Source organism: Poecile atricapillus, chromosome 12 (assembly GCF_030490865.1).
Source record: "Poecile atricapillus isolate bPoeAtr1 chromosome 12, bPoeAtr1.hap1, whole genome shotgun sequence".
NCBI lineage: Eukaryota > Metazoa > Chordata > Aves > Passeriformes > Paridae > Poecile > Poecile atricapillus.
In genome coordinates this window covers 15,419,633-15,436,040 of record NC_081260.1, presented here as the reverse complement: position 1 = coordinate 15,436,040, position 16,408 = coordinate 15,419,633, and the positions used below count along the sequence as shown (strand labels likewise).

Sequence of the window (16,408 nt, the reverse complement as noted above, 5' to 3'; positions counted from 1 at the left end):
AAAATTCAGGCTTCTGCAATAAAAATGTGACATTTCTGCACGTTCTTCTCCAGGGAACATCCACCTCCTGACCATGGGCAGCCCCTCAAGTACCATGGTGGATTATCCCTGAGGGAGCTCTTGGCTTTCCCTAGGGAAACCCTTCAGTGCTCCATGCTGACCTCCGGGACAGATATTTGGGAGCAGCCAGGAGATGTTTTAGCATTACCACTTGTGGTTTTTTGGGGTTTTGGCCCTTTTTAGAAGCAAACCTTTTTTTTTTTTTTTTTTTAGCTTAACCTAAAAACCTCCAAGCCACTCATCCCACTTCCCCTTCTGGGAAGGATTTCAGCCACAGCTATTTTGGGCAGCAGGAACGGGAAACCCCAGAAAACCCCGAGCCACCACGTGGGTTCTGTCAGCACATCACAGGCCAGGGGGACACTGAAAAGTAACTTGGTGCTGCAGGGAGCTGGGGAGCCTCATGGGCACCCAGAGCCCAGGCAAGCTGAGGTTTAATATAACATCAGTCATTCCAGCCAAAAATCTGGGTTTAAGGAGAATTCCAACAAAATTACATTGAGCAGCTGGAATACTGATAAGGAACAAATTTAAAGAATTCATCTCAGCAGAGGTGTGAGCACATTCTGCCTCCTTTCCAGTGAGATCTGGGATATTTAATTCATAGATTTCACCTCCGTGTGGAGATCAGTTCCCATCTATTGGCTGCCCCCAGGACACCACACCCTGGTCCCACACATTGTCAGGAGAAATCCACACTTTCCCTGAAGTCTTTTACCTGCTGGACACAGCGTTTTGTTTCTCTTTGTGGAATGAACATAAGCAGGTGGCTATTTCTAAGGATGTCTTTGTTACATTAAAATATTCGATAAAATTGTCCCCAGGACATTTTTCTGTGATCAGTGACCTGTCCTTGTTGTTTGATGGCTGAGCTGGAGCAGAGCCTGGGCAGCAAAGGGAGCTGTGGCCATGGCCTTTCCCAGCATGCAAACACCAGCACCAATATCCACACACAGCATTTCACACTCTGATTTGTATCAATTTAATGTGTGCAATATGAATCCTTCTATTCCAGGAAAGGGATTTTTAATAATTCAACTACCAGGAAAAAGGGATAAAATTCAGTAATTTAAAACTTCAAGGCAAGATTTTCAAGAGATTTGTTTGCAGTTCCATTCTCTATTCCATTACATTCAAAAATCTCACTGATTTGAACAAAGAGCCAACACAGCTTAAAATTAAAATAAAATAAAATAAAATAAAAAAGTCATAGCAGGTCTGGGTGTTCTCTCACTCATCTTTGTTAACTTTTGTCACCTGTCAGATTAGTAATTAATTATTGAAATATTAACTTTGTATGGTTGAGCAATAGACAAAGGGAATAAATGGTCCATGGGCCTTGGAAATTTGGCAATGGAAAGCAGAAGTGTGTAATCACTACGGATGGGGAATGAAAACAAAAAGCTGCAACACAGCAGATTATGAAATTGTATTATTGCACAAAATTAGAAACTTTTTTGAGGAGGATCAAGCATCCCTAAATAGCAAATCAGAGCCCAGGAAAGCAAAGTCTCTGTGTCCCAACACAGGAGTGAGAGGCAGGAAAACCCTTCCTGCAGCAGTGTGGGGAGAAAGAGAGAAAAGGTAAAAAAATCATGGGATTATAGACTGGTTTGGGTTGGAAGGGACCTCAAAAATCATCCAGTGCCACCTCCTTTCCACTATCCCAGGTTGCTCCAAGCCCTGTCCAACCTGGCCTTGAACACTTCCAGGGCTGGAGCAGCCACAGCTTCTCTGAGCGCCCTCTGACAGGGCATCCCCGCCCTCACAGCCAGGAAGTTCTTCCCAATATCCCATTTCCCTCTGCCCTCTGGCCTGGGAAGCCATTTCCCCTTGTCCTGTCACTCTGGGCCTTTGTCCCTGTCCCTTTCCAGCTCTCCTGGAGTCCCTTCAGGCACTGGAAGGGGCTCACAGCTCTCTCCAGAGCCTTTTCTTCTCCAGAGCCCCCCACCTCTCCCAGCCTGGTTCTGTAGCAGAGCTGATATTCCCAGAGAGTTCCACAGAGCCCAGATTTCAGCTTTACCCAGAGCTCCATTTAGGAAAGATGCTGTTCCCACCTGCCCTCAAGGAGGAGCAGCAGTGGTGGGACACAGAAAACCTCTGTGAGTCTCAGCTCATCTTCTGGAGCCGGTTTTAATCCCCATCCCTCAGGGTCCTGCAGTTCCCTTCTCCAGGGGAAACTCCCTGCTCACCTTTCTTTCAGAAACATCACCAAATAAAGCCCCAGAAAAGTGGTGAGATGCCACATTGTTCCCAAGGCATTTCAGTTTAAAAGGTTGTAAAAATAGCAACAAATTTCCTCCTCCAAAGAGAGCCCCAAACGAGCATCCTGAGGAAAACAAAGCCTTGATGGGCATAGACCACACAGGATTCCCAACACATCTTGTGCAAGTTTCAATAATTCAGCTCTACACATAAATCTCCCCCAACTTTGCTCCAGTGCATCAAATACTCCTCCAGATTTTTTGCCTCCCCAAGAGCACAGCCCACAAGTGAAGGAGAATATCCACAACAATTGTTCCTACGTGGAACAGAATGGAAAAGGAAAGGTCTGCAACCTCCTGGGATTCACAGCTCCATACTAAACCCTTTTATTTCCCCCCAGAAGGAAGCCAGGATGGTGGATGTGGGAGTGGAAGGTTCTTTAGCACCTGGGCACTCATTTACCAAACAACCACTGACCCTCACAAGGGATTTATATTCCCAACACATTTATGGGATTATCACAAATAAATGAACTCAAAGGAAAAGCAGGCAAGGATTAAGTGGTGAGGATATTCTGGTAAAGATAAAGAAAATTAGGTTAATTACAATCAAGTATCTGAATTTTTGAAATCTGTGTGTAAAACAGGAGCAAAACAGAGAGAAAAAATCCATTTTGCCATGCCATGTATAAACCAGTGGAGTTCAAGAAAGAGCACTCTGCTAAAAAGTAGATTTCAGCCCATTAAAGGTAGATTAATATTTTACATTTTGAAAAACGTAAAAATAAGCCACTCAGCTTTAGTTCCATTTGTTTAACAAGCAAATGGTTTTTTCCTGATTAAAAGAGAGATGAATGAAAACTACAGGTATTTAGTGCTATAGATTTTTCTGATTGTCAGTCAGAATTTTTAGTCTTAAAGGGAAGGGTTTGGCCTTCCAGGTTTTAAGTCCTTGATTTTAACTGGAATAGAACATTAATTGATGGAAGTTGTTGTTCTGCACACCTGGGCATCCTTTTTATGGGAAATAATCCTCCCTCCAGAGAAAGATGGGCTTTGAGATTTCATTGCAAAATGGTTGTAAAGCTCTCAAAATCCTGACCTGGAAGGTACTAAAGGAAACCACCACTAGATATCACCATTTGACTATTTAATAAATCTCAGAAATCTCAGAAAAAAAATTGTTAATGTACAAAAACCCTAATTATCCTCCAGGTAGATGAAGTCACCTTCTAGAAGGGCTTAATTCCCACAGCTGAAGCAGGCTGGGGAACATCCTGACTACAGGATTAATTGGGGAAATTTAACCAAAGAGTTCAGCTTCCTACAGGGTCTGGTTCCCAGGACCTGGTGAATATTCCTCTGTGGGAACACGGACTGAGAGCTGGATATGAAGGTAAAAATTCCCTGCCAGCATTTCTCCCCTAACATCAGATTTTCTGGCATGTGGATAAAAATCAACTCCAGGCAGAATCTGGCTGTGGATGTCTGCCCTGTAAAATATGGCACTGCTTTTCTTTGTAATGAACTCCAGCTGCTGCCCTTCAGCAGGCTGGAAAAGCACCTTTCCAGGGATTTTCCCCATGGAATTTGAGTTCACTGAGGCATTTTTCCTCCTATGAAAACGGGCACAGCTCCAGTGCAGCTGATGGAGTTTTACTCAAACTCATAACGGGACTTAGGATCTTCCAAATATAAATAAATCCAAAGCAGGTCATGGATTGCAACATATCAATTAAAATAAAATTGAATTAAAATAGTATTTAAGTTAGTAATAAATGTCTCATCTTTTTAGAAATTAACAGATTTTGCCCCCTAAAATGTGTTCTGCAGCAACATCTTTCTTCCTACAGAGAGAAATTAATTTTGAGAAGTTACTTAAGTTGTGGATTAAACTAGTTTAACAAATGCTGGGGGAGAAAGCACATGGACAATATTTTTCTATGGTCAAAACTACATAAAATCCGTAACAAAATACAATGTGCTTTACATTAGCAATGTGCATTTACCTGCACCTCCATTTGTGCTGTGAAAACACGCCATTGGGGTGGTCCAAATTACCTATTTTCCTCAAAAACACTGCTGTTATGGGGGTTTATTTTCATTCCAGCTCAAATTGTCCACATATTTAACAAAATTAATTTTAAAATGAGCTCTGAAACCAGTCCTGAGAAGGGAAGGGATGAACACATCCTCCCAATAACGTCAGGTTTTGCCAAACTCTTATTATTTATGTGTTTTCTCCTCTGCCACTCCGTTTCTGTCCCGGGGATGGAGCAGCAGATCCATCAGGGATTCTCCCCCTGCAGCAGCTGCTGCTGATCCATTGATTTTAATCCCTGGGGGTTGAGGTGAGCAGCAGAGCAGAGAGGGGCTCCTCCAACGCACTCCTGAGCGCTGGGAAGAACAGAAAACCACCAGAGTCTGGAGCTCAGGTTTAACCTTCGACTTCCTCATTTCCTGAGGAAGAACCTCGTGCAATTAACTTCTTTCCAGACTTTGGCTTGAACTATAAATAGATCCCAGGGGGAAGCAAGGGCTGGGGCACGGCAGCACAAATGGCACAGAGCACTTCTTGCTACAGATAATTGCAAACCCTTCGGCTACTGCTGCCCTCTGGAATATTTCCCCTCTCACCCTTGGTTAAATTGCACCTCCACCAAAGAAATCTGGGGAGCTCTGGCCACCCTGGACTCCTCTGGAATTTAATGAAGTCATTTGGCCTCTTCCAAAGGATTCCTGGCTTGATTTTGGATGCTGAGAAGGAGATTAATGAGACACACGTGGAATTAGGGCAATGCATAGGGAAGCAAATCGTTTTCCTCTCATGCACCTAGAAAGCAAGGATGAGATTCAGTATTGCTTGTATTCCTTGCACCAAGGTCAGTGGGAATTTTGGATCAGGCAATGACCAGTTAGGTCTTGGATGTGTATGAGTGTGATTTTATAAATTTATTTCCTTATCAGGAATTATCTTTAATTTAATCAGGAGAAAGAAGCCCTTACATTGCCCACTAGGATCACTTTTCCCTCAGAAGCAGCTTCTTCTCAATCCTGCTGATATTTTCTTTGAGTTCAGAGATGATTTTAAGAAATGCCCAAGAAATAAAGATTAAAACAAACAAACAAAAAAACCCAACCAAAAGCAAAAATGCCCAATGACAAGCTTTATTAGAAAAAAAATTCTGCAGAGCAGGTAACACTCCAATTCATCTCTCATTTTACAGCAGTGACATAATGAATAATTTCCAGCTGAAATATTTGCTGAGAAGCAAGAGCAAGGGGAGAAAATTTATTTGAGAGCCAAACAACAGAATTTCCATTCAAAAATCTGTGTTTAAATTTCCAAATGAAGATGCAGGAATCTTGCATTATTTTTTCAGGAATACTGCAGTCATCTCTGCTGATTTTGCAGAAAATTAATGCTTTTATGTGTGGATGTGGCACTCAAGGACATGATTTACTGGTTCTGGGTTGATGGTTGGACTTGATGATCTTAGCTTTAACAGTTCTATGATTCTATATATATTATAAAAACATGATTGACCAGTTTTTGGAGAGAAATTAACTTCAAATTCTCCATTAGAAAACAGAAAACAGTGACCTTTACTTCCCCTGCTACCAAAGGGGTTTAAGACTTCAGATATTAATTAGAACAACTGTAGTGTGCAAATGTTTCCATTTCCCAACCCAATCCTCAGAGCAAAACATTCATACCCGAATCCCATCCCTCTCCTGAGCTGAGCAGCTCCGTCAGGATGTGAATTCCATCCTGCAGCTCCGTTTTGCACCCACTGGGTTGGAGATTTGGAGGTTTGGGGTGCTGAACTCGGAGCTGTTCCTGTTGGGAGCGTTGTGGGAGCTGAACAAAGCCAACGAATGCAAGAGGGCTCCTCTGGCTTTGGAGGTTTCTATGTTCTGCTCCTGGGAGATCTGAACACTTATCTGGTCCAGGCTGTTCCTTATCCAGCTGCAGGTGAGGAGGTTTGTTATGGAACCACACCTGGCCAGGCTTTCTTCAAAAAACTGTTTGTAGAGCTCTGCCACTTTGGCTTCCATGTACTTGTTGAGCGTGGAGTTGGAAAGGGGCTCCTCACTGAGCATGAGGCTCCTTTCTCCAGCTTCCTCTCCAGGCAGGGACATCCCGCTGGGCTTTTCAGGATGCTCACACAGAGGGGACTGATCCTGGGGAATATCTATGGAGAGCAGGACGGGGCCATCAGGGAGCTCATCACACACATGGTCCAGGACACAGCCCGAGTCACACGTGTGGCCCCCCACGTGGTCCCCCCCGATCTGCAGGTCAGGATAGTTCTGGTAAATGCTGTTGCAAGGCCAGGATCTGTACAAATCCACCTGGTCTAGGCTTCCTCCTCTCTTGGGGATATGTAAAGCTGGGGATGCAGTTCCTTTAACCAGCATTTCCTGATCTTTTGCAGGCTCCTTTTCCATGGATCTCCATCGGGGGCTGCTCCCGGCTTCCACTTGGCTGCTTCTGGCAGAGAGCTCCTCCCGCTTCTCACATCCATCAGCAAAGCCTTTAATTTTTGGGATGTCTACAAGTTTCTGTCTCCAGATTCCCTCTTTAGCCTTTTGGGATGCAGGAGATTTGCAAGGCTTATCTTGATGACAGCTTTCTTTATAGATGAGCCTCGTTAGGATGCCTTCTGCCAACATGGTGACAAGTGTGAGCAACAGGGATCACCAGAGTTCTGTGGAGCCCTGGGATGGAAAGACAGGCACAATTAACAACAACTATTATTCAACAACTATTATAGAATAATTATATTATTGTTGTTGTTATTATTAATAATGAACAGTGCACTTCTCATAAAGTCAGTGATTTTTCTTTCTCTCTCAAGCATTTATTTTTAGCAAAAATTAAACTGCATGCTATTCCTCTTTACCATGTCCACAAAAATCATTCTGAAGATACAGGAATAGTTTTAATCAGCTGCTTCATCTGTACTATCCCTTCTGCTCCCAGGTCTCTTCTGCATCGTGGCTACTTGAGACAGATTGTACTTGATAAGCTGCAAAAATCAGAAAAATCATTTTACTTGTCTGTATCAATACCATCAGTAATTAATCAATGTTTTTCATTACAAGACAACCATTTCCAAGAACTAAAGAGGTGACATAGAAAGGAAATAAAAGACTATATTCATATTTAGAGGTATTTCTGACTTGAGCACTCCTGTGAGGTGCCAAGAAGCTTCAAAAGAAACTGAGAGTTCTGCAAATACAATGAAACTGTATTCAAAATGCAGATCAAATGTGTTTACAGTCCCTCTTAAAGATGAACTTAAAAGATATAAATACTTACTTTGCCTTCCCCAATAGTGATAACAGTGAAGAGATAAGTGTCTCAAAGTAAGTTTATACACTTAAGAATTCCTTATCATCCCTTTCCAATTTACCTACTGTTAAAATCAATGGGAATCTTCACATTAAGAGTCTGACCTGAACCATTGCTCTTATGGAGGAATGGGAAACATGAAGAAAATTATTCAATTCTTCAAATATCCTTTAAATCTCTGCATAAATGAAGTACCCACACAACCAAAGTGTGCTTGTGGCTCAACACTTTTCACCATGCCCCTACACCCTGGTATATTTGAAACTTCCTACACTGGGTCACTTTGCAATCCCAGTGCTCCTTCCAGGATATATTCCAAATCTTCAGTTATTTCAGAGATGGAAGTTTTGACCTTTCCCCCAAAATTTACACACTGGCACAGCACAGTTGTTTGTTTTTTTATTTTTGTGGGGTTCTTTATGTTTGTGACTCAGTTCCCTCCCCGAAGCTGAAAGGAACACTGGAATTTTGAGGCCAAACCAGGTAGGAAAGGCAGCAAACCTGGTTATCTACAGAGTCATTTACATATGCAAAAAAGCAGGGAAACACTTTCTTAAGCACTCAAGGGACTTGATAAATCAATTTCCAGAGAAAGAAGAATTGGCAGTCTAAATCTTGCTAAAGATCCGTGGAATTTAGAATGCTCTGTGCCTGGTAGGACATGGGTAACCAGGTCCTTATTCTGCTCTGTAGGACCTCAGGGTACCCAGCTCCTTACCTGCTGAAAAATTATGGTTTATTGCTTTGAAAGTGCTCATGAAGAGCTAAAATATGGTAATCTTGGAAAAAGTGGTCTCCTCCAAACAAAATAAGTGGTTCTTGTGTTCTGGAACAAAGCGTAAGGAAAACAAAAAGGCACAAAAAGCCCAACTTACCAAACCCAGTCAGGTCCGAGGCAGATTTGCCCAAGCCCAGAGCTCTCCTGCTATAGCAGCTGGGAGGGGGCAGATGGTTACACACCCTTTCCTCGCTGCTGTCTGTGCAGAAAAAGCCTGACGTGCTCATGATGCAGTTCCCCAGGGTTTTTAACTCATAAAACAGAAGTGATCCTGCTGAGAGAGGGCGCGGTTTTTGAACACAAAGAGAGGGCTACGTCTAAAAGAGGATGTTTGAAAATGAATTGAGATGTTTCTGACCACAGTGTGATGCTGAGGAGCTGCTGACAGCCAGAACAGGGCACAGGGAAGGAGCACAGGGTCAGGCTGCACTGGGCAGAGTGAAATCGGAACCGAATTCCACCAGCACTTCCACTGGCAGGAGCTCGGTGCTGTTCAGCTGACTTGTGGACTTACACCACTTCCCCTTTGGAAACAGGCAGCTAAATTTAGAGTCTTGTGATGGGCCACTGATGGGAAAGAAGTTGGCAACTTCCTTCCACCCAGATTTCGATTAAATACCCTGTGTCTATGACACACGAACAGGACAACGTGCCAATTTGAAAGCAGCAGCCAGTGGACAGCTCGTGTTGCTCATTGATCAAACTTGTCTTTAAGGGTTCAAAAATTACCTCTGGCACATCCCAGGTGCCCCCATGGTGGTTTTAGGTGTCCTCTTCAAGCTGAAGCCAAGCTCATGCACAGAGCCACCCCTCCCCTCAGCACAGAATCCAGCCCACAGACAGTCTGAAGAGTTTTCTGTTGACGCCTTTTCTGAATTTCCTTTTTCTCAGAAGATAAAAAAACCCCAATTCAGCAGAAGCTGAATCTCATCTAAGTACAAGACAAAAGATTCTAAAAAGACAGTGTTTAATACAGGGGCAAGACACAAATAATCATCCAGTGCCACCCCCTGCCCTGGCAGGGACACATTCCAGTGTCCCAGGCTGCTCCAAGCCCCATCCAGCCTGGCCTTGGACACTTCCAGGGATCCGGGGGCAGCCACAGCTTTTCTGGGCAACCTGTGCCAGGACCTCCCCACCCTCACAGGGAAGAATTTCTTCCTAATATCCCATCTAACCCTGTCCCCTGTCAGTGGGAAATCCTGTTGTGCCTTAGAATTAGGTTTGGAGTAATTCTGGCCATATCGGTTCAATGATGTCTGTAAAATAAGCTCTCTTCCCTCCTTTTCTCCTGTATTTCATTAAAAACTTCAGTTTTTATGAAGGCAAAATGAAAGCTATTTTTACTCCCGCCAGATTTTTATAAAACTCATTTAATATTTAAAGGCTGTTCAAATCACCTGATTTTTAATCACCTTATATGAGCAATTTCTGCACAGTAGGTGTGGCTACAGCAGTCACTGCCCACAATCTTGGCAGGCAGGAACCAGAGCAGATCAAATTCCAAGTAGTTTTAAACTCTGCCAAGCTTGCAATTAGTGCCAGCTGCAGCTGGAATTTTTGTGCAGCTGTTTCAACAAAACACAAAAGTAACAGAGAGAGAGGAAGACATCAAGTCAGGTAATTTGTGTGGAGTGATTAAAAGCAAATCAACTTCCATTTCATACCCAGCAACCTGATCTATGAAAGATGTCCCTGCCCATGGTGGGGGTGGAATGAGATGAGCTTTAACATCCTTTCCAACCCAAACCCAAAGTCTGGGATTCAGGTATTAAATGTATCAATATCCAAGGAAATCAATGTATTCTCTCAATAAGATATTACCAAGAAGAAATTCCCTTTTATTTGAAAAAATAAAGTCAGAACGAGATAGAACCAAAGTTAGTTCAGAAGCTGAGCACAGATTGCAGTTAGGATAAACAGCAAAACAAGGGTGCCAGAACTTAGAGCTGAATATATATTGGAAAAAAATAAAAATCACTCTTATGATTCGTATATGGAAAAAATAAATACTAGCACAGTACATGATACTATATGAACTATGGCTGCATTTAAACAAAGTCCTTTCTTTCAGCACAGCCTGTGTACTTCGCATGCATATAAAAGTGACATAGATATTGACTTGTTTGAAAGGTTTTATGTTGGGGATGTTTTCCTAAGCACAGCTGTTGCGGGTCCTTTATTTTCGATTCCAAAGGGAACTTAAATCGAACACCTCCCGTCAGCCGAGGAGCCCCTCATATGCCGCACCCTCAGCCGGCGCGCCTTAAGTAGAGGAAGGGCGGAGTTTAGCGGTGATTGACAGCTCTGTGGTCCAATAGAAAGGCGGGATGTGCCCGCCCCGGCCGCTGAGTGGCCGCTGGTTGCCACAGCAACGGCGCGTGGCGGCGGCGCTGCGGGGCACGGGCGCCATTGCGGCCCCTCAGAGCGGGCGGGCCGGATTTGGGCATAAAATGTTTATAATCCTGCTTATAAAATGTGTGTGCGATCTGCTTCGCTTCGTGTAAACACAAAATAACCTCCTGTGCGTGCTGCGGAAGGGTTCAGGAAAGAACTGAGGCCCCATGGAAATTACAGTGCTGCTGACATCGGATTAATGATGTGTTGTTTTCTTTTTATTAAGGATTTTGAAATACTGAGCAAATTAAAGTGAGAAAATGGTCAAGTTCACGATGATCTTAAATAAACCAACGTGTGAGAGAAGGAATTGCTATAAGGAATTATAAGAGTTACATATTGCTATATTGTGTATGTATATAAATATTTATAAATATACATAATGAATTACTGTATATTCATGTTACAAGATATACAGGGCCAAGTCTAATACTTCATGAATACAACGCATATATTTTGTCCTAAAAATATGTATTTTCCACTAAATATATGTATTTTGCATACTCTACTCACTACTGTGCTTACTGTAGTAATCCAGAAATTTCTACTTCATCACCTCAACTTGTAAAATCCTTTTGCATTTCCACGAGTTTATCAATACAGTTCAAAATTTTTAATAATTCACTGCAAAACTGTCATAATGAACCTTTCAATCTGAAACACTCTGTCAAGATCACAAAATATGGGTAAGTCAGGGAACTCAATCAAAGGTAACAATTTAGGAATAATTTATTTGTGCCATGGGATTAGAATCTGAGCAATCTGGTGTAGGGAAAGTTGTCACACATTGCATGCACGTGTGTAGCTTAATTTTTTGAAGATTTTGGGAAACTATTTTCATTTAGCTTTACATTAATGAGTAACAACTGGGGTTTTAAGACTTTTAATTAAAAAGAACAAGGAAAGCATCGATTTTCCTGAGTTGCACAAGTGGAGTGGATACACAGGGGAAGTAAATGGGATTCATTACATGAAATGGCATTCATGCTCCTTTTCCCATCTTATGGAGCAGCTTTAAGACTCTACAGGACAAGTGTGAGGGACAAGCAATAATCCTCTTGAAAAGGCATCCTGTGCCTGATGGTGCTTGGATGTGATTTAGCTGCTCACACAGAAGCTGATGCTGTAAAAACTACTAACCACTCTTAAAAAAATCATGTTATTGGTTTCCTCCAGAGGATGTGAAGTCTGGAATTTGGGCAGGTCAGAAGCAGAGAATGTCATTTCTGTAACTCTACAGATCTTGCAGGTGGTGCAGAACTTCAGTGCATGAGGCAGGAAGGAGGTGCCTGCTGATCTGCCAGGCAAACAGGGAAAGTGTAAGTGAAGTTTTTTTAGTTTAAAATTTATCCTGCACTGCCCTGTGGCAACACAAATATAAAATAGCACGGCTCCCTGCTGTGAGCAGCATAAAGCCAATTAATTACAGTTTGTAAACGAGCAGGGGAGGGGTGGGTGAGCTCCGAGTGTGGGAGCAGCTGCTGTGTCCCAGCCACTTCCGACCTGTCCCTGCCCTGGGGAATGTGTGGGAAAGTGGGATAATGAGGGAAATAACCCAAACCTTGACACACTATTTTGGGTAGGTGTATCCTAAATTAAATCCCATTTAGTAATTAAATCCCATTAGCTGCAACAGGTGAGAGATCCAACTCAGCAGACTTCACCCACAGCAGCAGATCCCTGATGTTCACCTTCTATAAATCCTAGACTTTTAAAAAGAGCAGTATTTTTATCTCAAAATTTCATTTCTTTCAGCTTCAAACTTGAAACTGTAAACAAAACATGCACACAAGTCATGGTGTGAGAAAGTGTTCTAAAACAACTTTATTGGAATGATACAGGAATGGTTAATATACAGGTTAAATCCTCAATGCCTGCTTTCTACATAGGAAAAAAATAAGAAAGGAAAGAACAAATTCAGTTCTTGCACCCATGGAAACAGAAAACCAGCACAGAGGTAACAGATTCCTGGCACTCCTAAAGTCATGCAAGAGATCTGCATCAGAAAACTCAAGTTTTACACACACAACAAAGAGATTTTCGGTATTTTCAGTTTGTGTCGGTGCCTTGTTCCCCGGACAAAGGAATAATTCAGCCTGGCTCACCAGAGCTGCCTGAGGAATGCTGATACAGTTTGAATGCTCCCATATGGCAAGGGGGGGACAGACGAGGGCAGTGACTTTGCTTTCTTAAACTTGGCAATTTTCTTGACCGTTGAGACAGGGATTGACCTCGTTTCAGAATGTTTTGGGTCGCTGAACTGACAGAATTTGGCAGAGACTTTTAATTACAGCTTCCCCAAAATAATGGCTGTAATTCACCAAACTTGCAGAGGAAGCACAGCAAACTGGTGTGGGTACAGAGACCTGTGTGTCAAATCCCACTTTCCTCACCACACTTCATTTAGTATTCCACAGCTCCCAAAACTTGAGCAGGAATTTAGACACAGAGAAAGATTCGGCCAATATTAAGAAAGAAAAACAACTTCATTCAGAAAGATGAAATCATAGTGAACAACAAAAATCTTGATGCTGGATTTAAAATATAACCAAACTTCCATTCCCCAAAGATCTGAAATTTCACAGAATTGCAGTGATTCCTGACAAAAGCTGTTAATAAAAGAGCACAGTTGTGTGTGTGTTCATCTTTAAGGTCAGGTAGCATCCATCCATCCCTCTGCCTCGTGATGCTGTGCTGCTTTTCTAAGCACAAGCTTTCAACAGCTTCCCAGGCTCCCAAAATGATAAATCAGGAATTAAAATACGGCCAGGAATTACAGGCTCCCTCTTGAGCACTGGGAGAACACACAGGTTAATATTGCACATGGTAAATTCACCCACACAAGACACTGAGAGATTTGCAATTCCTGTAATAGCTTTATGATATGGCAATAAGAATGGAAATGTAGTTTTTAAACCTTAAAAAAAAAAAAAAAAAGAAATCTTACTTAATTACAGTAACTTTTGCTATTCAAACATTTATTTCCTCATTTGAAAAAATACTATATGAACCTAATGGCTACTTGAACATGCAGTGAGATGTTTAATGCTCTAAGCAGTGTGAACTGGTATTTTTGTAGAGAAATACATTAAAGGCTTTCACCCTTACACAGGTAAGGAAAGGCCATTTCTGGCTGTTTTGGCTTGTTTGCAACATTGAATCTTGCCCCAGATGTGTCATCCCTCCTGCTTAGGCAGCTGTGAGGGACCTGTGTCTGTTGCCCTTTTTGTCCAAAGAGCCCACAAAGATCACTTAAATGGGAAATACATGGGGTTTGTTGGGGGTTTTATCACCTGTACAGTGTGTAACAATACAAACCTTAAATATCCATTCTACAGAAGACAAACACAACTTTCCAAAGTGACTACAATGGTTAAACTACACGGTACCACCTACAAATTCATCTGAAACCAGGAAAGACACTGAATATTTACTGTGTAACTCAGTAACATTTTTGAGGCAATTCAGGCACTAAATTAGTATCTGACGAGGTTTTAGATGCTGTTTTCCATAGTTTAAATAGTTGGATCTCTAGGTAAAACCCATCTGCATTTTTAGTACTAAAATAGTTTCTTTAAGTTTACACAAAATGGACGAATTGCCAGGACAGTTTAAACTAAATGTAACTCATTCATGTCTGATTGCTTGGGCTCCCATCAGAGCCCAGTCCTGCTCCCTACCCTGAAATTCCCATTCCCATCCTTTATTCAATTTGTGTTATGGACAGTGAATGCTGCAAGCACCAATCAAATGTTAGAAATCACATCTACATTTCTTGAAGCAGAGACAGTTTGGACTATTTTATAAAAAGCTGTGGAAATTCCCTTTACAGACATTTAAGGCAGTTGAAATTCATGCTTGCTGCTTGGCCAGTGCTTCAGCTTCCTGAAACAGCAAAAGAGAATTACATGTTAGTAGTTTCTCAGTATGTTTCCAAAGGAACACTATAAAACAATAACCTGCATTTTTCAATTTTCTTTCAGCCTTTGTAAGGTGATCACAAATGGGAACAGAATGACAACAGAAGAAATGCAAAAGGAATTTCCTTTTGGTTTCTCTGAGTGTACTTTTGACTGCAGATTAAATTAATTACCCGCTAGCAGCACCATGACCTACAAGGAGATGAACGAGAGATGAATTCCCAGTGCTCTCAGTGCAGCACCTCAGCAAGGACAGCCTGGTTTATTTGAAAGGACAAAGTTCAACATCTGCCAAGATGTGTTGGAGCCATTTACTTTTGTGACTGCATAGAAATACTCAAGATAACAGATTCACTATCATTGTTACCATGAGCCAGCTTGCTAAACAAACAAAACACATGAGGAGAAAGGACGAAGAGGGCAATTTCCAAGAAGTCTGTACGATTCTTTTAGGAGGAGACAGTGGGTGACCCCAGCCTGCAGGGCAGGAAGTCCCACGCGTATCTCCCATATCTTGGACGTGGTGGCTCACTCTGGTTTTCCTGGCTAACTGCCCTCATCCTGCCTTTGAACTCAGGGCGTGGGAAGAGCCTGGCTTGGAGCTGCGTGCTCCTGGCCCGTGCTCTGCTCTGCTGGCCTGTCACAGGTCAGAGAGCGGGGCAGGATGTCACCAGGGCTCGGATGTCACCGTGCACCCACAGCCTCGTGCGAGGACATCCCGGCCACCTGCGGCACAAAAGGCAGGTGAGCAGCAAAAGGAAGATCAAAAAGAGCTACAAAGCCTGGAAAAAAGCAGCATGTTTGATATTCTCTAAAACACAAGTGGTTCTTTGAATAGTAAGAATGAGGAGAAGGTTCCCTTGGCTTTTTAACAACTCCTTTAACAAGCCCAGGGCACTGCAATGGTGACAATTCACTGCTTTTTGGGTTTTTTTTCCAAGACAGAGTACTTCTCTTCAGAACAGGCAGTGAAAAGCTGGAGAGGATTCCTGGTATTTCCCTCATGCCCAAGAAGGTTGGTACAAGTAACCTGCTAACCTATTTTTCTTGGAGATCCAACTCCATTTCCTTGGGCATAGGCCTCCAAGTTATCTGGGAGAGGCTCAGCTTTCCAGGCTTGACACTGTCCCTCTTTCACACTTTCCCTTATTTTTCCCTCAAGGCTCCTCACTGAGCATCCTCTCAGTCCTTAAATCCTTCATAAAGAAATAATTAAACATAGTTTTTAACTCACAAAATCCTTTAAAATCCACACATATTGCTTGAAGTAGAGATATGTAAGATAAACTAAAGGCCAGTCTTTTCCAGAGCTTGTCCAGAGTTTGTCCGAAGGACAAACCAAACCACCAGGGCTCAGGAAGTAATTGCTTGAATTTACCATGGTCACTTCTGAGCCAGTCCTGTTTAGCATTAATATCAAACCTTTGTGTTCACAGTCAAGTAACTTCCCAAATCTCTCTTGATGGCACTGAATGGAGGTTTCCTGCCAAGGTTGCTCCCTGCCATTTTCTGCAGTTGCTATGTCATTCCCTACAGCATTATATCCAAGTTTCACACAGCTATGCTGGAAACATCAATTTCAGCACCTACAAATCTGATTACCCTCCTCAGCAGCTCGCAACCAACTTGACTGGACGTTCTAAGTGTCAGAGGGATTCCCAAAGTCAGCCCCAGAGCAGGATGCAGGGGG

At 42.5% G+C, this 16,408-nt stretch overlaps 2 protein-coding genes across 2 annotated transcripts in view; both read right to left on the bottom strand.

Moving 5' to 3' along the window:
- Window positions 1-5,424: 5,424 nt before the first annotated feature.
- Window positions 5,425-8,629, bottom strand: LOC131583677 (TLR adapter interacting with SLC15A4 on the lysosome-like). Its single transcript, XM_058848069.1, has 3 exons — window positions 8,499-8,629; window positions 7,172-7,297; window positions 5,425-6,986 (listed from the first exon to the last, which is right to left on the bottom strand). The coding sequence occupies exon 3, from the start codon at window positions 6,939-6,941 to the stop codon at window positions 6,018-6,020; it is 924 nt and encodes a 307-aa protein (XP_058704052.1). The 5' UTR covers window positions 6,942-6,986; window positions 7,172-7,297; window positions 8,499-8,629; the 3' UTR covers window positions 5,425-6,017.
- A 3,970-nt stretch (window positions 8,630-12,599) lies between these two features.
- The window catches only part of SH3BGRL (SH3 domain binding glutamate rich protein like), a 30,313-nt gene continuing 26,504 nt past the window's right edge, over window positions 12,600-16,408 (bottom strand). The window contains exon 4 of the mRNA XM_058848082.1: window positions 12,600-14,683. Coding sequence (XP_058704065.1) covers window positions 14,651-14,683 — 33 coding nt within the window. The 3' untranslated portion in view covers window positions 12,600-14,650. The remainder of the gene's footprint in view (window positions 14,684-16,408) is intronic.